Source organism: Bactrocera neohumeralis, unplaced genomic scaffold, assembly GCF_024586455.1.
Source record: "Bactrocera neohumeralis isolate Rockhampton unplaced genomic scaffold, APGP_CSIRO_Bneo_wtdbg2-racon-allhic-juicebox.fasta_v2 cluster09, whole genome shotgun sequence".
Lineage (NCBI taxonomy): Eukaryota > Metazoa > Arthropoda > Insecta > Diptera > Tephritidae > Bactrocera > Bactrocera neohumeralis.
Genome location: NW_026089622.1, coordinates 14,988,838 through 15,011,701, shown reverse-complemented (window position 1 = coordinate 15,011,701; position 22,864 = coordinate 14,988,838). Strand labels below are relative to the sequence as shown.

The 22,864-nt window shown below is 37.6% G+C and overlaps 1 protein-coding gene, 1 long non-coding RNA gene and 1 pseudogene across 2 annotated transcripts in view; 1 reads left to right on the top strand and 2 right to left on the bottom strand.

The window, feature by feature from the left end:
- Positions 1-22,864, bottom strand: part of LOC126764466 (uncharacterized) — a 93,428-nt gene that overhangs the window by 51,783 nt on the left and 18,781 nt on the right. The window lies entirely within an intron of this gene.
- Positions 8,351-16,328, bottom strand: LOC126764444 (uncharacterized; annotated as a pseudogene).
- Positions 18,143-20,527, top strand: LOC126764451 (uncharacterized). The gene is made up of 8 exons (XM_050482137.1): positions 18,143-18,204; positions 19,352-19,421; positions 19,472-19,570; positions 19,640-19,733; positions 19,799-19,866; positions 19,927-20,118; positions 20,186-20,331; positions 20,394-20,527. Coding segments are annotated over exons 4-8 (441 nt in total). The 5' UTR covers positions 18,143-18,204; positions 19,352-19,421; positions 19,472-19,570; positions 19,640-19,699; the 3' UTR covers positions 20,395-20,527.

Sequence of the window (22,864 nt, the reverse complement as noted above, 5' to 3'; positions counted from 1 at the left end):
TCTGCTTGTTCATACATTCATGTATACTTATATGTACATACATATATTTGTATACACTTCCGAACAAATAATGCACAAGCATGCATACATACATATGCGTACACATATGATATGTAATATGTCACCAACAAAAAATTGGTTGACCGTGACAACGGAGATGCGAAAGAAGCGTGCGATACTTGTTATTATGAATGTATGTACATATGTATGTATATGGATCGCATTTGCTTTCGTAAACATACAGACAAATGTGCCAAAGAAATAATAAAGTTTTTTTTTTTTTGTTTTTTTTTTGTACGAGGAGGAAGCATCGAAAGCCTGGACCCCATGTCACTGTGGAACTTTAATCCGAACTAAACCTCCTACCGTCCTGTACTGTTCCCCCCGGTACCACCGTCAAGTATTACGTCGGGAGGATGGTTGAGTGACACTCATGCGTACGTGATGGTCAAAATGCATTCAGTTACAAGTTGTATTTACTTGGCCCCACCTCTGTTCGTCTGATAACCCCCCTTGTACATTGTTCGTCGCCAACCCTCCCCGTCACGTCAAAGTTAGTGTGTTTGGGTCGTGGTTGTTCGTTACATTTAACAGCTCTCTTCTCCGCCGCTGTTCGCTAGCACGTTGGGATTTCATAACCCTGGCTGCCACTTCGCAAGCAGCTTTCCACTTCTCAACTGATTCGACCATTTTGTTAACCAAGTTATCAGGAGTTGGGTCTATACCGAACGCATTTTTTAAGTGTTGCCTCTCAAGATTATATTTGGGGCAATAGAAGAACGTGTGTTCTACATTTTCGACGGTATCGCCTCCGCAATAATCGCATATGTCGTTATTTTCGTGTCCGAATCTTTTCAAATACGCTTTGAAGCAGCCATGGCCTGTGAGGATTTGAGTTAGGTGGAAATCTACCTCACCGTGTGGTCTGTTTAGCCATGATTCAACGTTGGGAATCAGTCGGAATGTCCACCGTCCGTTTTCGCTTTCCTCCCAGCGTTTTTGCCAGTGATTCACAGTCTCTGCCCTTGCAATTTATTTTGTTGTATTATGTGATAACCTGTCATTTGTAAGGCATTTAATTTCTTTGGCCAAGAGGTCTAAAGGGTGTAGGCCCGAAATTATTAGGGCAGCATCTTCCGATACTGTGCGGAACGCAGAGCATACCCTCAGCGCGCAAGTGGCATATATAGAAAAAAGGCCACGGCGATAGGATTTTATTTCTAGGGCTTTCCCCATATCTGGGCGCCGTACAGCGCGACTGACTTTAATACACCAGCTAATAGTCGTCTTCTATTTTTCTTTGGACCGCGGGTATTTAGCGTTAACCGGGTCAAGGCTCTGCACACTTTTGTCGCTTTGTCGCATGTGCACGCTAAGTGTTCCTTAAAGGACATCCTTGCATCAAGAATAATTCCCAAGTATTTGATTGCAGGTTTTGTAGTGATGCTTACCCCCTTTGTACTGAACGTGGCAACTTCCCGAACTTTTCTGCCAGTAATGAGTACCGCCTCGGTCTTGCTCTCCGCTAGGTTCAGTCCGTTATTTTCGAGCCAATCGCTTATTAACGCTATTGTCCTGTTGGTAATCGTAACTATATCGTGAATGTGCTTTGCTATAACCACAACAGCGATATCGTCTGCGAAACCAATGATGTGTACGTTTTTAGGTCCCTTCAATCGCAGTACTCCATCGTACATGATGTTCCAGAGTAGCGGCCCGAGTACAGATCCCTGGGGTACTCCACCGGTGCCTTTATATTTTTTGGAGCCTTCGTTTGTCTTGTAGCTCAATGTTCTATTCTCGAAATAGCTTACTATAATGTTGTAAAGGTATAGAGGCACGGAGAAGCTTTTAGTTCACTCAATATACTATGCCAGGATGCCGAGTTAAAGGCATTCTTTACATCCAGCGTTACAACCATACAGTACTGTATTGTGCCTCCTTTCCATCTTTTCCCACTTATAGCTCGTTCAGCCAGGGTCTTTACTAGGGTTACGGCAGCAGTTGTGGATCTTGCCTTCCTGAATCTGAATTAGTTTGGGAATAGTCCACCGGCATCTTCAATTGCCTTATTTAGCCGTTGGTATATGATCCGCTCCAGAACCTTTCCAGCGGAGTCTAACATGCAGATGGGCCGGAAGTGGGACGGTTCTGACATTGATTTATTAGGTTTCGGCAGTAATATCAGATATTGCCTTTTCCAAATGGTGGGAAAGCGGCCTTCTTTGATACTTTTATTATACATGGTTCGAAAGGGGCCTATGTTTCTGGCAATCGCCGTTTTTAGCGCTACATTCGGAATTCCGTCTAGTACCGGGGCTTTAGAAGGTTTTAATCGTTTGCAGGCTTCTCAGACTTCTTCATTCGAAACAGCTGGTATATCCTGGATTTGTGGAACTCTCACAATCTCGTGATGGAGTGGGGGTCGGGTAGGGAAGAGTACCGTAACTATTTTCTCAATTATTGAGGGGGAGGTTGGCATTGTCCGCCAGTGCGGAGTTTTCCCATTACCTTTTTATAAGCGAGTCCCCAAGCGTTGTTTTCAACATCGTCGCACAGTTTAAGGAAACATTCCTGCTTACTTTTTTTAATTGCCTGTTTTAGCAATTTTCTTTTGTCCTTGAAGTGTTTTTGGAGGGTGGTGAATTCGAGTGTACCACGTGACCTTTGGTACAAGCGTCTTGCTTGCTGGCATTCCTTACGTAATTTTGCGATTGTCTCGCTCCACCAATATACTGGGGGGCGGTGTTTGCGTCGAGATAGCTTGGACATTGAAGCGTCGCATGCGCTCTTAATACTACTCATAATCGAGTGAGCAGCTTTGTTAGCCGACAACAGGTTGTCGGGAAGGGTAGTTGGTCGGAAGGCTTCTTCAAAGAGGTCTGGGTCGAATGTTTTTAGTCGCCAGTTCCTTTTTTTTTTGGGTCGATAAACCCTGTCGTGCGTACGTAGCATTTATCTCGAATATAATTGCGTAGTGATCGCTAAAAGTGTAATGGTCACTGATTTTCCAGTGAGATCTGCGAACTAAGCTCGAGTGAACAAATGTTAAATCAATCACCGATTGCCGACCACCTTTGTTAAATGTGCATTGATTGTCAACATTTAAAACCTCCAGATCGAGAGAAGCAAAGGCTTCTAGTAAGGTTTTTCCTCTGCTGTTGGTTCTTTTGCATCCCCATTCGATAGCCCAGTCATTAAAATCACCAGCTATTATCACTTTGGTTTTGCATCTGGCGCAGATAATACGCCTGTATTCTTCGTCGCTAAGGCTAGGAGGCAAGTAGCAGCTGTATATATTAATATAATTGATAGTTGTACGAACAAACCCATCTGAAGAGAAAGGCAATTCCAGCTGCGGAAAATTGGGATTACATTTCCATATAGCCGCTTTCTTTCGAGTGTCACTTATCCAGGTTACACCTTGTCCGATTTTGTATGATTCGCTTAGCAGAACCACATCAATTTGCTTTTCGACAACTGACTGTTTTAATAAGTCGTGTGCCTCTTGGCAATGGTTTGCGTTCAGTTGTAAGAACCTCATATGACCTGTTGAGCTGCTTTCTTGTATGTATTGGGCACCTGACGCTTCCTGTAAAGTGCTCAATTTCTTTTGTACCTGCTTTCAAGCAGAGCAAACATTTTGGTATGTTATTGCAGTCCTTTGCCTGGTGCTCCCTTTCGCCACATCTCCTGCAGAATCTGGACCTGTCCTCATTGGTACAGGTTTTTGCAGTGTGTCCGTAGTCGAGACATATAAAGCATCGCTGAGGTTGCTTATATTCTCGTATACGGCAGCTTACCCATCTAACTTTCAGCTTTCTAGTCACTAGAAGCTGTCTAGCTGCTTCAACCGGGAGTTTAATAAGTGCTGTTTGGGTGTCTCCATAAGACTTTCTTAAGCTCTTGATTGACGAGATCGTCAGTTCCGGGTTTCCTAATTCTCTCTGTAGGGCATAAAGGACTTCTTCCTTGCTTGTGACTTCATCAAGGTCTTTGCACTCCAGTAGAATCTCCTGGGTCAGAAGTTTAACGTGGGCTTGATCCCCAAGACATTTTTTCATGGTCTCCTTAGAGTCGGTTGGAATCACTGCTCCGCTCAATTGTAGCAACATTTCACCACTTTGCGTTTTGCATATCTTTGTCACGATATTTCCGAATCCGCTGAGCGTTGAGTCGGACTTGATTTTTCGTAGCATCTCCGCATAGGAAAGGTCCCCATTTTTTGATATTAAAATCGCTTGGGGTTTTGCTTTTGGCAATTTTTCTGTTTTCTGGTTGCTTTTCTTAGCTACTATATTCCACTGTCCCTCCATTATTTTTATTGTTGTTGCTTTATTAATGGACCCTTTCGTTGGTTGCGTGCCTAATTGTTTTATTGCTGGCGACTTTGCAGTGGCTTCAAACATTTGCGTAGTAGAAATATCATTTGTTATTTCTGATTGTTTGAACTGACCAATTAGGCTTGCTCTTGCTCGGGTTTTTGACGAATTGATACAAGATCGTTTGCTTTGTTGTTGAGTCTGCTCCTTTGCCATTGGTTCTTCGCTGAGTGTAATGCGACCTCTTTTCGTCTGGGCGGTCGTGTGGATTGCCGACTCTCTAGCCTCTGCTACTGCTTGTTTTTGCAATTGCGAAATTTTGTCAATTATGTTTCGCATATGCTGATTTACATGCCTTTGTTTTTGGGTGAGCGCGATTAACTCTTCAATTAGTAAGCCTAGACCAGCAAGCGCGCTCTCTCCTTCGCTCGCACTTATTGCATTTTCGTTTCTTGTGGTGCCTTGTGTTGGCAGATCGGCTGCGCTGGCTTTATTAGTTGCCATTGTGATGTCATTTGATGGAGTCACAGCGTGCGAGGCCGTATTTGATGGGGTCACCTCTTGTAAAGTTGGTGTAGCAACTTTAAGTGTCTGGACGCCTTGTCGATCAGGCGATCGGGCGGTCTTGTTGCTCCTGCCCACGAATTTCTCTTTTCGTGGTTTGTGGATTGTGGGATCTACACAGGTATCAAACGGGAGAGCTAAGAAAATGCGCTCTTCGCGATTTCCCTTTTGTGCGAACCTTCTCCCAAATAAATAAATATTTATTAAGTGTTTTAACACTCACCGCTAATGTAGCTTTATTATGCTCAGTTTTTTGATTATCTTGAGCTGATGTGGACACTGTGTGTGTTTCCGCGCGCTTAGGAACTAATTTAGGATTATTTCCTATCGTACCTGATGCCATAAACGGAGTACCAAAAAAAACGTCACTAACTCTGCATAAACTGTATGTAAAATAATATATGTGCATATGCATGTGTCGTAGAGCGTGAGGTTTTTTTCGTTACGGAATTTCTGGATTCGGTCTCCGCGCTCAAGGCCCGCGATAGAAGCTATGCAATAGCTTAAAAAACCCAGATTCAACTAAAAATAATAACTTTTACATTCGTCATATATTCAACTAGTAATTGATTATTATATTAATAACAGTCTTCAACTATCTCTCTCATTGAGTGGAAGTGTTTTCTTGATTGCGGTCTTTCTTTTGTGCTTTACGCTTTATTTTCATAATGCTCTTTGCATATAAGTGTAATTGCTTTCGTCGTGCTTTGATCGTACAGTTACTCGTGTAAAAAAGTAGTGCATATTAGTGAATATATTATTTATTATGGAACCAGTGCCTCCTAACCTCGGGGAAAATAGGTTTGCTTTGCTTTCCTTTAGCCCCAACCCCAAAATAAAAAACTTACTTACAAACCACTTGAAAACTTTCCAGAACTTCTTCAAGTTAAAAAGGATTGCCCTAAGTTTGTTCTAATATCTGAAACACTTTCCAAATACTTTTGTTTTGCTGTGCATAAAAGCTTAGAATCAATAAACAATGAAATTGTATCTATCACCGAATTACGTGATGGAAATCTACTCTTACAAGTAAGCCAATGCAGAGTTTCGGAAAAATATTAAAGAAGCTGAGAGGGCTTGCTTACAAACCACTTACCGTAGCTATCACTCCGTTAACAAACCCCAAAAAATTATGGGCTAACATAAAAAGGCTCTCAGGCTCTTATATACAAGTTAATCTTAAATGTATAAGCATTCCAATTGGGCCAATTTTCGACTCAAAAGACATAGCTTATCATTTCGCCTCTGTATAGTCCGATTATTCAAGCGACTCAAATTTCCACTCCTCGTTTTATCAAATAAAAATGAACTTCTTAGAAGTAGATGCAGCAAAGATCACTCACCCTATGTGTATCAAGCATAACCATCGCCGAATTCGATTTCACTTTATCTTCAATGTCTGCACCTTGAGAGACAGAATTTCATATCCCATGCTAAAAACTGTCTCTCAAGTCTCAAAAATAGAATTATTAAATTGTACAATAATATTTTATGTGAAGGTTTCTACCCCATAGCTGGAAAAATGCGGTGATAGTAGCCATTCCTAAATCCAGTTAAGTTTCTACTGAAGTACTTGATTACAGGCCAATATCACTCCTTTGCATGGCAAACTATTAGAAAAAATCATATCAAAACCTATCTATTGGTTTGCATTAAATAATAACCTTCTCAGCCGAAACCAAGTGGCATTTAAGGTAGGGCAAGGCACTATTTATACTTTACTCTATTTCGATGATTTCGCGAAAACTGCTTTATCGAAAAGAAACCACATTGGATCACTTTTTCGAATACGTACAATATTATACAACGGGATACCACAAGGATCACCATTGTCTGTTATACTATTATATTTGTAATCGCATTTAACAAATCAGTACGATAATCTTTTAACATAAACTCATTTCGCATATTATTTATACAGATTATGTGATGCTTTTCTCCAAACAAAGTAATCTAAATACTGTAAAAAATACCCTCTTAAAGATCCTTACTGATATTTCAAACTGGTTCAATTGTTCAGGAACGAATATCTGCAAATGCAAATTATTCCATATTTGTAGAAAGCGCAAATGTAGTAACTTCAATCTAATCTATAATAATGTAAATATTGTAAATACAGCTAGTCTTAAATTCCTAGGTTTAATATTCGATAAGAAACTTACTTTTAAGGAACATTGTACAAATCTTCGTAAGCAACTAGTTTGATTCATATTTCTTCTTTCATTAATATTACAAAAGCTTTAATTTTATATGGTCTCCCTATCTACCGCAATTGTACCAAAAGCAACATAAAGCAAATCTTTGCACCATATCATGCAGCTATTAGAAGAAGTATTCGGGAATTTCCAACATAAAGTTCATATTAACGGAATCCGGACTCCCATCTATCAAGGAAAAATTTAAACAGACTTCGCAAAATCGTATTCCTAAACTACTGTTGTGCAATAACAAGATCTTTTATGGTATAGTAAAAGCCAAATGGACCGACGAGACAAACTCCAGTACTTCCTCCACTATTTCTAAATGCATTAAGTTAGCTAAAGATATAGGTATTACAACTACACCCGAAGAAAAATCTATTTAATTTGCCGCATCATGGCTACTAAAAGAAACTTCATTCGAGCTACAACCTCAAAGACATCAAAAAAGAACACTAATTCCAGGGTATATGAAAGTTTGATCAAATAACTCATTGTGCAACAGTACGTAGATTGGAAACTCATTTTTACTAACTCTACGAAAGCCGACTTCAACACGTCTTTTACTATTGTTGGTAACGTTGGAAATATCTTAAAAGCTGTACATCTGCTCAATTACTGCTCAGTATACCATAGATAAATTGATCAGAATTTCTTTTCTTGCTCTCTCGCTTGTCAGCTGGCAGCGAACCCTGATCTGTTTTCTGAGCTGGCAGCAAAACACAATCAGAGTCCCGTCACCCAGCAGTTAGCGAAAAAGGCGAAATGCCAGAAGCGCAGCGCTAAAACTAACTGCCAAAATTAGTGCGTTGTTAAAATTTTGTAAAATTAGATGTGAGTAGTGTGTAAAATTATTTATTTATATGAGGGATATAGGCCTACTGGGGAACCGAGCACTCATAAAAATATCGGTAACGCGCTATTTGCATACCTCAGTGGTAATGTAGAAACTGCAAAATGCCCAAAAGTTGTTTATAAAATGCAAAATCTAATATTTTTCAGCAGTGGCATCATTGGCAAATGTTATAAAAAATGCGAGTTTTGGCAGCTCTCTCTCGAACCAAAGAGACTCGTATCAAGTTGTCTATGCAGTATACACCGCAGAGGTAGCAGCCATTTATAATGCGCTATACCTAGTACAAAACTCAAATATAAAACAAGAAAAAACGTTAACTTCGGCTGCACCGAAGCCAATATACCCTTCTGTACAAAAAACTCACCTTACAGGCCACTCACACGTTTAGTTAGTAGAAAAAATTCACGGAATTCCGGAAAATCGTTATAAACTTGTATTTTATGTGAAATTCACCTTAAAATTATTATTACAAAATGAATTGATGAAAATTACTGAACCGTAGTTTTAAAACCGTTAAATATGTATATACATATATACACAATGCTGCGAAAGCGGAGCTGTTGCTTGATCGACGTCGTATCGACAAAAGGTGCGCGAGAGCCTTTCTCTTTTCCTTTTGTTCTAATTAGAATGTAGAACGTCATCGTGTTTTGGTGCATGTGCGTGTGTGTGTGTTAATGTGATTCGCTGTGGTGCAATGATATAAATCTGATGCGACGTCGCTACTCATTTAGCCATCCCGGCCCCCCTAAGCGAGTATTTAGCCTAGAAGCCGCTGTAGCTGCTATAGCGTAGCTACAACGCTGCTGAGGCCTGTTGACCGCCGGGATTGCGACCTAAGCTGACGGGGCCGTGTTGATGTTGTCCGGTTTTGGCGCCAGGGACGAGATTCTGCTGGAGAGGGTCCACGCCGGCGGTAAGCCGTCACAGGAGTTCTTTGAGAACGCCTGACGTTACCGCTGGTGCGAGGAGCCGGTGGTCGCCCGGAGTCGCGTCTGGTAGTGCGGTGCAACAGCGTATGATGAGCCCGCACACAGATTTGGCAACGATTATGTGATGGGCACTCCTGAGTTGCGTGGGAAATTGCCAGGCAATTCAGGCAATGCCCGTGCGCCTGTGCCACCTGCTGACTTGCATCGGCGGCATGCCTTTAAATATACCGCAGTGCGATAGACGATGCGGGCGGCGACATAGTGGACATCGAATTCGTTGCAAATCCACTGGTAATGCGGGTGATGCTGGCGTGCTTTTACGCGGAGCCGTTGTCGCGGTGGAGCCTGCTATTAGGGCAGCTTAAGAGCGAGGGGCGGAAACTGCCGAACGCATGGTTGGCGTTGACGATGATGCCATATCCACGTCCATATTACTCTGTGAGAGAAATGATGATATTAGTAATATATTGTGAAATTTACAATAATATGGACTTTTGTGCCACGATATGTGGCATGAATAGGATGTCATTTTTTTATTAGACATTTATGTTATCTCTTTTGTGTCATTTATGTTATTCGAGGTTTCGATTTGGTAAGCGGTTTATGTGTTTTATCGATTTATTGATTTATTAACATTGCGGTTTCGGTTTTACGTTTCTTTATCTTCGGCGGTTGGTAGAAAGCATAATTTGACGAGCGGTCTGGTTAGCGTTCCGGTTTGAGTGCGGAGATCAACTACTCGAACATGACCGTCGGAACCGTAATGAAGTTGTTTTATGCGGCCGAGTCGCCATTCCGTAGGAGGGAGACAATCATCTCGTATAAGGACGCAGTCTCCAAGCTTTGGTGCCTTTTCTTGAGTTTTTCACTGGTATCTCTTGTGAAGGTCCTTTATGTAGTCTTCCTTCCATCGGCATCTGAAATCATGATGGAGAATTTTAATTCGTTCCCATCTGTTTAATAAGGATAGCGACTCCACACCTGGCTCAGGTATGGCTAGAATGGGTGCTCCTTTGAGAAAATGCCCTGTGGTTAAAGCTGTGAAGTCGGAGGGATCTCGCGGGATTTCTCTGGGATAATGATGATATGTCGTTCATTGTAACTAAGGCTAGAGTTGGCTAGTCTTCCATTTGCCCGTAGTAATCCCTTAGCGTCCAGGAATGGGTTTAACACGAGAAATGAGCTTCCCTTTTCGAGAGGTCGCGTTTCAAGCAACTTTGATTTCTCTTTGCTGAAATAGCGAGTTTGTGTATACAAGATTAGACTGACCTTAGCATGTTGCAAGTCGGAACATGTTAGTCGTATATAAGAATCGTTTGATATTCTTTTCGCCCTTTGTTTAAGTTTATGGATGAATTTGTGCATATAAGCGACTACCCTTAGTGCTCGAGGAAATGATGAAAATCTTTGGAGAATATCATCCTCTTCTGGAGTGATATGAAAATTTTCTATTTTCCGACTTTCCGGAGGTATGATATTCCGAGCAGGAGACTTTGGCCAGAATTCTAGTGATTCTGTTAGCCATGTGGGACCGTTCCATCAGAGTGTAGTGCTGGTGAGGTGAAGTGGTTTGCAACCTCTTGTCCCAGATCCGCTGGGTTATCTGCACTTGCAAGATGTTGCCATTTTGCTGAGCCAACTAAGTCTAAGATTTGTGATATGCGATTCGATACATATGTCTTCCAAGTATAGGGTCGTTTTTCTAATCATGCTAGAACTATTTCTGAGTCTGACCAGAGATACATTTTGTGATCTTGTAATTTTAGATGGGTTTGAACTATCGAAATTAATTTTGCTAACAGAAGAGCACCATTTAGTTCAAGCCGTGGCAGGCTTAGTGTCTTCAAAGGTGCAACTTTGGCTTTGGCTACCAAAAGATGTAAAGTTATTTTACTATCATACTGAGTGCGTATGTAGACTGTTGCGCAATAAGCCTTTTCAGAGGCATCACAGAAACCGTGTAATTCTGTGTTAATGTTAGGGGTGAAATTTACCCATCGAGGGATTCGAATTTCTGATATAGTATGTATGTAGGTTGTTAGCAAATTGAACCCATTTTGTTAAACGTACAGGTTTTACCTGTTTATCCCATTCAGTGCCATCTTGCCATAATTCTTGAATGAAAATTTTAGCTTGAATCATTATTGGCGAAAGCCATCCTACGGGGTCGAAAAGTTTTGCCACCGAGGAAAGGATTTGTCGTTTTGTAATGACGGATATTGCAGATATTGACTCAATTGTATATTAGAATTGATCTATTATCGCATTCCATTGAATCCCTAGTGTTTTTGTTGTACTAGCCTTTTCGAATTTAAGGAAGTCAGTATCTAATAAGTCTTCCTTTTTTATATGTTTGATTATTTCGGGATTATTTGATGTTATTTTCTTTAGGGGAAAACCTGCTGAATTTAGTGCTTTTATCACTTGAGATAATGATTCGCACGCTATACCAATAGCTACCTGATAAAATGTCATCCACATATGTTTGAGTTTGCAACACAGAAGTTGCTAAAGGTAAATTTGTTTCACAAGTTTTTGCAACTTCATGTAATGTCCTAATGGCTAAATAGGGTGCGCAGTTGATGCCAAAGGTAACTGTTTTAAGTTTGTAGTCGCTAATTGGACTATTAATTGAATTGCGAAAGACTATGCGTTGGAAATGTTGGTCATCTTCATGCACCAGAATTTGCCTATACATTTTCTCAACATCCCCGTTAAAAACGTATTTAAACATGCGCCAATTTATTATTAGCAACATGAGATCAGGTTGTAATGTTGGCCCTGTGTATAATACATCATTGAGTGATTTGCCTGAGCTCGTACACTTTGAGGCATTGAACACCACTCGTACTTTTGTTGTGATTTTATCTGGTCTTATTACCCCATGATGTGGATGTTAAAAAGATAAATATCTACCTTTGGATATTTTTTCATATGGTACAGTTTCTTCCATATGATTGAGGTCAAGTTATTCCTCCATCACATTATCATATGCTGATTTTAGCTCATTTTTCTTCGTCCGACTTTTTTCCATGCTTAGGAATTGCTGGACTGCTGAGATTTTAGAGTGGCCTAGAGCTATAGTTTCTGGAAAGGTGGATTTGAATGGCAGTCGCACAACATAACGACCATGTTCGTTTCTTGTTGTTGTGGACTGGTAATAGGCTTCGCATGCCTGGTCTTCTTCTGAAAGTTTGGTAATCTGGGGTACTTCTTCCACTTCCCAGAATTTTTTGAGTTCATCATTTAAGTATTCGTTTGTGATATCTTCCACTTGTGTTGTGAAAGAATTTATTTTTTCCGTGACTTGGTCACTTATAATCCACCCAAAGATTGTATTTTGGGCTAACAATTTATTGGAGATTTTCTCTATACCTTCAAGAATTATTTGAGGTATTAAGTCACTGCCTAATAATATGTCGATTTGTGATGGAGTATAACAGTTGGGATCTGCTAATTTCAGATGTGAGCATTTTTCCCAATGTATTTTATTTACTTCATAGCTTGTAAGCAAATTTGTAAGTTGCGGTAGAACGATGGCTTGTGCATCTATTCGTATATCCGCATTTGGAGAAACTATGATGATTGGGCATATTTTATTAGAATTTTGAATAATTCTTCCGCCCATTCCCGAAATTTGAAAATTGGAATGTTTTATTGGCAATTTTAGCCGATTTTGAACCTTTGATGATATAAAGGATCTTTGAGAGCCTTGATCTATTAACGCTCTTAGTTTGAATAAATCACCTTTATGTTCAATGGTGATGACCGCAGTGGGTAAAAGAATTTTGCTTTCATTTTCTGAATGAAGCGCTTGAATTTTTGCTGCTTTAGAGGAACATGGTTGTTCTTCCCTTTTTTCGGGATTTGAGGTTTCGGGATTACTTGATGTAGTTGTAGCGACTAACCGTGGTTTTATGAAATGGATTTTTCTTCACATTTTGAAAATTGGTAACATGAAGCAATGAGTGATGTCTTCGTTGACAGTATACACATTTGAAATTGCTTTCACATTCTTTTGTCATATGAGAATTCGACAGATAGTTTATGCAAAGTTTGTGTTGACGGACCAGATTGTTTCTATCTGAAACGGATAATTTTTTGAATCTCTCGCAAGATCTTAATTTATGACCTCCCTTACAGAGTTCACACAATGATTGCCATTGCTACTTTGATTTGACACGAATGTGTGACTTTTATTAACGTGTCTATTATATTGTATGTTATTACTGGCTTGGGGTTTGAACAAGTTTTTACTTGAGTCATTGTGATGACTTTTTGGCTTTATAGTTTTTTTGTCTATTCGCTCAGCTATCTCGTATTGAGCAGTGAGGAATGTTGGATTTTTGGCAAATGCAATAAAGTTTTTATTGGGTTTTCTATCATAACCCTTTCATTTTCGTACCTTTCGACAAGTGCTTCCCAAGCCAGTTTAAAATTTTCAAAATTTTATTATTTATTTGTTAAAATTCCGGACCGCTTATTGTTTATAATTAAGCTATTAACGCAGCTTCTAATAATTTAAGATTTATTATTTTTTTTTATGTTTGGGATGTACTTCCAAAATCAGGGTATGTAGTGTAGGCAAACAGAATACCGAATATATATACCCTGCCAACCATGAGCGGGTAAAAAACCAGATAATCAGTGGGTAAGAACGTGGGTAATCCATAGGGTAATCATGTGTACTTTGCCATAGTCCGAGCGACAATTTTACCCACTCACGTACGTATACATGTGATACATCTTTGTTGCTCTCATTCAGCAGTGTCATATAAAAAAGTATACCTGTCCTGCTCTAATATCCCCAATCGGCGACTGATGCAGGGTTGCATTTTCTCTTTTTAAATAGCTAATGCAGGGTTGCATTTTAAACAGCTGATGCAGGGTGGCATTTTTTAATTCTTACTTTTAAAATTTAAAAGAAAACTTTTTAATTTTTAAAATTTTTATTTTTTTTTTATTTTTTACATTTTTACATAAAATTTATTATAATTTATTTATAAATAAAAATATATTTAATTTAAAAAAATAATTAATATCTGAAAATAGTTTAATTAAAGAAAAGAATTATTACAACCTGAAAATAAAAGAGTGGAAAAATATTATAAAAGACACATACCTGAAAATAAAATAAAGATTATTAATACCTGAAAATAAATAACTGCGCAGTCCAATTTCAAAGTACACACACTTTTTCACATACTTACTTAACAATTGATATTTGCCGCTTCTGATGATATATGTAGCCGCTGCTGCTACTTCCAATTTCCAATGCTATAAAAAAAAATGAAGTAACTATTTTCAAAATATTGTTAAAAAATCACACAAAATTCATTTACTCACCTTCTTGTTGTACGAGCCTCCTTTACGATGGTACGATTACGAACGCCATGCGTCTTTTAATCGTTTTTTTATTACCCTTTTTGGGATTTTCTATTGTCATTATTGACAATTATGTTTTCTCCTTCGCACTCATTCAAATAAATCAAGCAATGAAACAAACTTTTTTCATCGCATTTTGGTAAACAAAAAATAACCCGAAAATGTGCGTTGGTATTAGTGTATGGAAAAAAAATGTGTAGTTATATTGGAATATTTGTCTCGAGCGGGTAGCCGTGGGTGGCAGGGGTATACAGTATGTACATATATCATATATGTATATGTATATGAGACCTGGTCTACGAAAAGGGAGCTAACGTGCGAAAACTAGTTTTCTGGGAAACAGCTGTTAAAAATAAACAACTAATTTTTTCAGTTTCTCGTTATCTCATTAATTTTGACACCTAAGCCCCCTTTCCGTAGACCAGGTCACATATGTACTTATATTTCCGCGATCAGAATATAGAGAGAAAAGAAAATGAACAATATGCAGATCATTAGCCTCTCCACTTGCGGATTAGCAAGTATATGCTTCAATATATTAATATTAATATTAATTTGAGTGTTTGTTTGTATGTGTTTGTAAGTACAATTTTATGTTTGTTGCATTTATGTATTTGGAAAGTATGATTCGGATAAGTGCATATGTAAATATGTATGTTTGTTTTTATTCTCGTTTGTATATCGGAAATTTTGCTTTTTATGCATTTTGCTTACCTATTTTATGCAATCCTGCTTACTGTTTGAAGAAACAGAAGGGGTATTACCGGAATGATTTGCAAGTAAATACTTGAATATAATTTGTTGGTTTTCTGCTGTAGTGGGTGTGTTTGTATACACAAGGGTAAGCTTAGAAGGCAGTAAATGATTTCCTTTTGTATTTATAAAAATATATGGATGATATATGTATTTTTTCAACTGTATTTTGTTCCCGTTTAGAAATCGATCAAACGGATTATATACATAGGTTTTATATTTGATAAAACCGTATGATATCATACATATTTACATGTGTTAATAAAAAATGGAAACAACTTACTTTGTCCCGCCTCAAGGGAGTTTTGGGAGAAAGCATGTATTTGAAGTACATATGTAAGTACATATGTATGTATGTATTTGATAATTTTGGGGATATTATCCTCTGCTTGCGTTTCGGTATCCTGCTGTGTTTACTGTTGTTCTACTCCTATTTCCTCCTGTGTTTAATGTTTCTTTCCTAGTTTCCTACTTTGTTTAGCGTCCTCTTGCTCCCGTTTTCTCCTTTGTAGAGTATGTATGTATGTAAGTATGCATTAGTTGTATTTTTTTTCCAATTATATCGCGCCCGATTTATGTGTTAATTTTTGGTATTTTTATGGTTAGAGCGCGCCCGATTTATGTTTTAAGTTGTTTAATATTTATATTTATTATTATTATTTTTTTTTTTACAGCACTGTATTCTACTTGTTTTTTTTTTATATATTTTTGTTGTTTTATATGTGAACTACTCGCACTGGATAACTCTTCTGATTTTTTTTGTAAAATTTTGTTTCTTTGTTTTATTTATTAATTTTTCACAAACTAAGTAATGATCTGTTATTATTATATTGGTTTTGTATTATATGTGGTGGCCTAGACGCAACAATTTATGTTTATAATTTTTTTATTTCTTAATTAAATATACGTATTTTTATGCTTTTTGCACTGCACTTTTATTTATTTGTTTAATATTTTTGTCTTTTTTTATATATGCACTTTTGTAGCACAGTATATTATATATATGTGTATATGTATGTATGTATAATACTATATTTTCTTTTTTTTTTGGTCACTGCATTTGCTGCTAGCCAAAACCGGTTTTTGGCACATACTATGTTCTTTGTTGTTTGCGTTTTTAATTGGTTTTGTCACTTGTTATTAACTTTTCGGTTTTTATTACCGCACTTTCTCACAAGTCAAAACTTATTATTTTTTTCGAAATCTTTATATTTTTTTTCTTGACTTCATTTAGCCACAGTGCCTTTCTTTATGGCTCGAAGAACCATGTACAAAAAACTCACCTTACAGGCCACTCACACGTTTAGTTAATAGAAAAAATGCACGGAATTCCGGAAAATCGTTATAAACTTGTATTTTATGTGAAATTCACCTTAAAAATTTTATTATAAAATGAATTGCTGAAAATTACTGAATCGTAGTTTTAAAACCGTTAAATATGTATATATATACACAATTATGAAGGTTATTATAAAAATGATTTTAATATAAATTGCAAAACGTTAAATATATAAAGGCGGGTAGCGAACGGAAACCGGGATGCTACGAAAGCGGAGCTGTTGCTTGATCGACGTCGTATCGACAAAAAGTGCGCGAGAGCCTTTCTCTTTTCCTTTTGTTCTAATTAGAATGTAGAACGTCATCGTGTTTTGGTGCATGTGCGTGTGTGTGTTAATGTGATTCGGTGTGGTGAAATGATGTAAATCTGATGCGACGTCGCTACTCATTTAGCCACCTTCACAGTTGCATTTCTTTAAGTAGCTATGTGTTTAAATAAATCTAAAGACTTAACCGGCCAGTGGTTTTCATCCAAAGGAAAGCATTTTACTTGTTCTTTTTAACCAGGTTGTTTACTAGAAATATTAAGGTTATTTAATAAATAAAATGGATTTTTTTTGGACGTTTTGTATGGCATTGTTATCCGACCTCCAAAATTTCTTTAACTCTTGTAGGAGAATAAACCACTATAAATTTGTAGAATATATCACGTTAACTGAAACAATAAAAGACTCCGATCGGTCTGTTTGTATGGAAGCTACATGCTATAGTAATCCGATCTGAACAATGGTTTCCGAGATTATATTATTACCTTAAGCAGAAAATCATGCCAAATTTCGTAAAGATACCACGCCAATGCGAAAGTTTTCCATACAATCCCTTGATTCCGATCGTTCGGTTTGTATGGCAGCTATATGCTATAGTGAGCCGATCTGAACAATTTCTTCCGATATTCCGATCAAAACATTATTTTTATTAGCAGTAACTCACTCCGAATTTCGTGAAGATACGTTGTCAAATGAGGAAGTTTCCCATGCAAGCATTTGATTCCGTTCATTCAGTTTGTATGTTGTAGTGGTCCGATATCGACAGTTCCGACAAATGAGCAGCTTCTTGAAGTGAAAATGACGTTTGCAAAATTTCAAAACGATATCTTAATAACTGAGGGGCTAGTCCGTATATATAGAGACAGACAGACGAACATGGCTAAATCGACTTAGCTCAACATGCTGATCATTTATATATATACTTTATAGGGTCTCCAACGCTTCCTTCTGGGTGTTACAAACTTCGTGACAAACTTAATATACCCTGTTCAGGGTAAAATCCCTGATCCCTGGATACGCCGGTATTACCGGAAATGAATGGGCCGATCAAAACGACAAATTGACGGCAAAACAGCCATTAATTGTTTTCGACTACATCGAAAAAAATGAGATAATCCATAATCGCTTCAAAACAAATAGCCATAAGAGTTAATGCTTGGAATAATGTGCAACACCACTAGGCTATCTGCAACCAAGAGGGGGAAAGCCTGCTTATCCACCATCAGGCCTTTGTCAAGATATAAAGGCCTTTACCTTTGTCATACGTCATTAACGCATTCCCATTTACTAAATGGAAACCGAATTTAACCCTGCTTATAATGTAACTTGTCCTACTTAACTATAACACATCTACTAGCCCTGCAAAACGGAGGTAACAGATTGTACAAACAAATTGAAACATTTTCAGCTTTTCACTAACACACATTTCTGGAATTTTCAATTGAATGGGAGAATACGTAAGTAAGATAGAGAAAAACTATCGGCATTCTAAACTTATTGTAATGTTAACTTGCTAGAATAGGAAAGACGAATCGCAATTTTTCAAGAAGAAGAAAACGAAAAGCGCAGTTTATTTTGGATTTTAAAGAAGTAAGTTCGATACTTGATAATTTGATATTTTATAATTAATTTCGGGAAGAATTTAGTATACCGTCCCAGGATTTCAAGGATAAAAAGGATATGGTCGGATAGAGGAGATTATCCTGATCTAGGATATATATATTTGTAGCCTCAGCAAGCTTATAGTTTTCGAGATATTCGCGTTTAAAGTTGAAAACTTACAATATTTTAATTACATATTTTCGATATATAAAATTACTTTTGCACTTATATTTTTCACTTTTATATGTATTCACTAGCACTTCACTAATTCATTTTTACACATTTATTTTATATATTATAATATAGTGCAAAAATAGCTTTTAATATACATTTAAATTATTGTTGAATTATAATTATTTAAGAATAATAAATGAATTACAAACTGTCAAATAATTAGTGTTACCTTATCGACATCATTTGTAAAAACAAATTTGTAAATTTGTCTAATAATCAGTGTTACCATACTAAAATATTTTACAAACTAAAACAAAAAATATATAAAGAAATGTTATACCCTAAATACAGGAAACATAATCGTTGATAAACAATAAAAAATGAAATGAATGAATTAGTGAAAATTAATTTCAAATCGAAAAAAAACGTCTTCAAATAGTGGTAATTTTCAGCTTTAAACGCAAATATCTTGAGTATTCCCGCGAGTATAACTACTTTATATATATTCTTGAACTGGAGAACCTCCTCTAAAACTAAAAATGTTCATTTGTTCGTCCAAGATATCTGTTCGTATGCAGAATATCTAAAATTGTTTAAAATAAAAACGACATTAGTGTTTCAAAATGAATAAAAGTGAACATAGTTCGAATATACATATACGCATTTCTGCTCCGAAGCAGGATTTTAAAAATTAAATTAAAATTAAAATTGAACTTTTTCAAGCTTGCTTCAAGCAAATGAGGAGTGTATTTTCAAATCCTATCCTTTATATTACATTTTAATTTTTTTAAACTATTTATATAGTCTGCAGATTTAGGCTTACTTGTAGGTAAACTTTCAGAAAATGAGGTAGTTTTAAGTAGGTTAGATATTAAATATAAGTATTTTTTCATACCTGTAGATGATAAAATTCTTTTAGTTCCACTCATTCAACACATTTTTTATGATTTTTCATGGAAAGAATTTCGATGACCTCGTGGAAGAAATGGATTCCGAAGTGGAATGCTCACAACCGTTGAGCCCCCATAGAGGTTGTATTGAACATAAATATTATTAATTTTTTAATAAAATTTTTTTACAGATAAAGTGTTTAAATAAATATCTTCCAATCTCGTTTGCGCTCCTCCAGTATAATCATCACAAATTGTGGTACCGTCACCATCGTCTGGCGGCTATGCAGGTATAATGTATTAATATACATATAAATATATTAGTATTTGCTTTATAAAAATACATTTAATTTTTTCAGATATAATCCAGAAGCTGGATCAATCTCGTTTGCGCTCCTCCAGTAGAATCATCACAAATTATGGTACCGTCATCATCGTCTGGCGGCTATGCAGGTATAATGTATTAATATACAAATATATTAGTATTTGCTTTATAAAAATACATTTCATTTTTTCAGATATAATCCAGAAGCTGGATGCCATTGTGGTCCGTCTCACTGCAATTGAAAAGTCCCTAACAGACAAAGTAAGTAACGCACATTACCCAATTAAAACAGAAGCTAATTTTTATATTTTAATTTTCTAGATGCCAGAAAAGACCGAGGTGCAGGCACAAAGTAAATTATTGCGCGAATGTCGCGTCATAGCGGCAAGGACGCACCTTTCAATTAGCCGCATCACCGGTGACTTGGAAGACGAGCATTACGAGGAGCTCACCCATGTCATCGGAAGAATACGTGCGCTCTTTCTTTCACAAACGGAAATCACGGATGCTATGGCAAATATTTCGTTTTTAAATATTATGCGATTGTAATATAATTTACTGTAATTTTTTTTTTGTACAGATGCGGCTAATATTGAAATCAAAGGGCACAAAAGGCAGTGTGGACGGCCTACTGCGTGGTATGTTTTCTGACGATCTAATGTACCACTACAATTTAGAGGGGCGCAAGGAGAAGGCCAAAGCTAAAGTGCGTAGGGTTAGTTTTTGGTAGGCCTTTTTACTGATATACTATATATTTGAATGCCTTAACTTATAACGTTTCGTTTTAGATATATTTCCTAACAAGGACAAAAACACTATCTGTGGGGAGCTCCGGAGATTTGTGGCCTTAAGCCACAATCGTTTTAAACAAAAAACATAAACTTAAGGCTAAATTAGTATAAGGTTTCTTATTATTACTTATATATACTAATAGTTGTAAATATTAGTTCTAAATTGTAAATATTAGTTTTAAGTTTTAAATATTAATTCTAAGTTTTACATATTAGTTTTAAGTTGAAGTTTCTAGTTTTACTTTTACAAATATGAATGTTTAGAATTATAATTTTTATACTGAAATAAACTTAATCTTAAGTTTAAGTAAATATGATTTTATTATTAAATAAAGCGAAATAATAAAAAAACTGAATTATATTTGAAAGAATTGAATTTGCTAGAAGTAACAAATGGGTAACAGATATGCTTGTTACTGCTTGTTCCTGCTAACATGTTTATATGTTAAAGATAACAAACTGATAACCCAAATAATAACACTAACAGATATTCGGGTATAAATACTTTTTGTTATCAATAACACATAGGTAAGCTATGCGCTAACAAAAGAATTTGTTACCCGTAACATATTGTAAAGAGATTTGCTAACAAATGTATGTATTCTGTTAAAACAAGGCAGCATGCGATATTTTCCAATTGGTTAGAGCGAGATAACCATTGAACATCAAATAGCTATGTGTTACTTATTTCCCACTCTCTGAACAAAACTGACAAATGTTTTAACGAATGCAAAAGTGAACAATAACAAGTCGCTTACACGTTTGCTAAAAGCTACTCGTCTTGCAGGGGTTTGTTTATGCAGTGGTGTGCTATGTTTTCATAACTGAGCCCTAATTGGGGCTTTGTTTCATAAGTCCCATTAGAGGATGATAATTTCAATCTAACTAAAATAATTAAAAGAAAAATAATCAAATAATAATAACAATAAAACATAAACGACTACACGACACGACGCATATATGAGCATTTTCCTTCAAAAACCGGACAAAAGTGAGAATTACAAACTACAGCGATGCTACTCAAAATTGATTTTTTTTAATACCTATGTAACCGTAGGTGGAGTCATGCGTAGAAGTTCACGCAAGTAAGGAAAGTTCTCTGATCGCCAATCACTTGGGAGTGGCCAGAAATGATTCTTTTACATATGACTCAAGCAGCTCACGACTTCTGGTCTTTGACCAAGTATCCTCTGGGTAGCCTAAGAACCTCCGTTCGAAGGCGAGCTAAAGTGAGAAGGCGAATGATCCCCTACATAGGGTTGTGCGCTGGGTTTGGGACCCGCCACGTAAAAAGCTACACCAATGAAAAACGACCAACAGCCTCGGATGAGAAACCCCCCTTTTGATGACGACCATGGAAAACCAAATTAGGACTGCGATATTAGGGCATGCACCTGGAATGTCCGGTCCCTTAATTGGGAAGGTGCCGCTGCCCAGCTCGTTGATGTCCTCGTGAAGATAAAGGCTGACATCACCGCCGTCCAAGAAATGCGATGGACGGGACAAGGACAAAGACGAGTTGGTCCTTGTGTCATTTACTACAGTGGCCATATAAAGGAGCGCAAGTTTGGTGTGGGATTCGTGGTGGGAGAGAGACTCCGTCGCCGAGTACTATCATTCACTCCGGTGAATGAACGTCTAGCCACAATCCGCATCAAAGCGAGGTTTTTCAACATATCGCTGATTTGCGCCCACGACCCGACGAAAGAGAAGGACGATGTGACCAAAGATGCCTTTTATGAGTGCTTGGAGCGCACTTATGAGAGCTGAACCGCCACGATGTTAAAATCGTGCTTGGCAGCTTTAACGCCAGGGTAGGCAAAGAAGGTATCTTTGGCACGACGGTCGGTAAATTCAGCCTCCACGAGGAAACATCCCCAAATGGGTTGAGGCTGATCGAGTTCGCCGGTGCCCGAAATATGGTTATCTGTAGTACTATATTCTAACATAAGAAGATTCATCAAGCTACCTGGCTGTCTCCGGATCGAAAAGTCATCAACACATCTCCAGTGTTTTAGATGTGTGTGCGCTCCGAGGTCCTAACATCGACTCGGACCACTATCTTGTTGCAGCCAAGACTCACACCCGCCTCTGTGCAGCAAAAAACGCACGCCAACAAACACAAGGAAGGTTCGACATCGAGAAACTGCAATCACAACAGACAACCGAACGATTTTCTACTCGGCTTGCACTCCTGCTCTCTGAGAGCACTAGTCAACAACTCGGTATAAGGGAACTGTGGGAGGACATTTCAAACTCCTTACGTACAGCTGCAACTGAAACCATTGGTTTTCGGAAAGTGCAAAAGAACGGCTGGTACAACGAAAAGTGCCATGTCGCAGCGGAGAGAAAACAGGCTGCCTACCTCGCAACGTTACGATCGACTACAGCACGTGCGGGATGGGATAGATACCGAGAGTTGAAGAGGGAAGCGAGACGCATTCGCAGACAGAAAAAGAAAGAGGTCG

What these genes read in the sequence shown, in the direction of transcription:
- LOC126764451 (XM_050482137.1), top strand. Translation starts at nt 19,700, where the DNA reads ATGGTACCGTCATCATCGTCTGGCGGCTATGCAG. An exon ending in ATCGTCTGGCGGCTATGCAG is followed by an intron (nt 19,734 to 19,798) that starts GTATAATGTATT and finishes TCATTTTTTCAG; the next exon opens with ATATAATCCAGAAGCTGGAT. An exon ending in CGGAAATCACGGATGCTATG is followed by an intron (nt 20,119 to 20,185) that starts GCAAATATTTCG and finishes TTTTTTGTACAG; the next exon opens with ATGCGGCTAATATTGAAATC.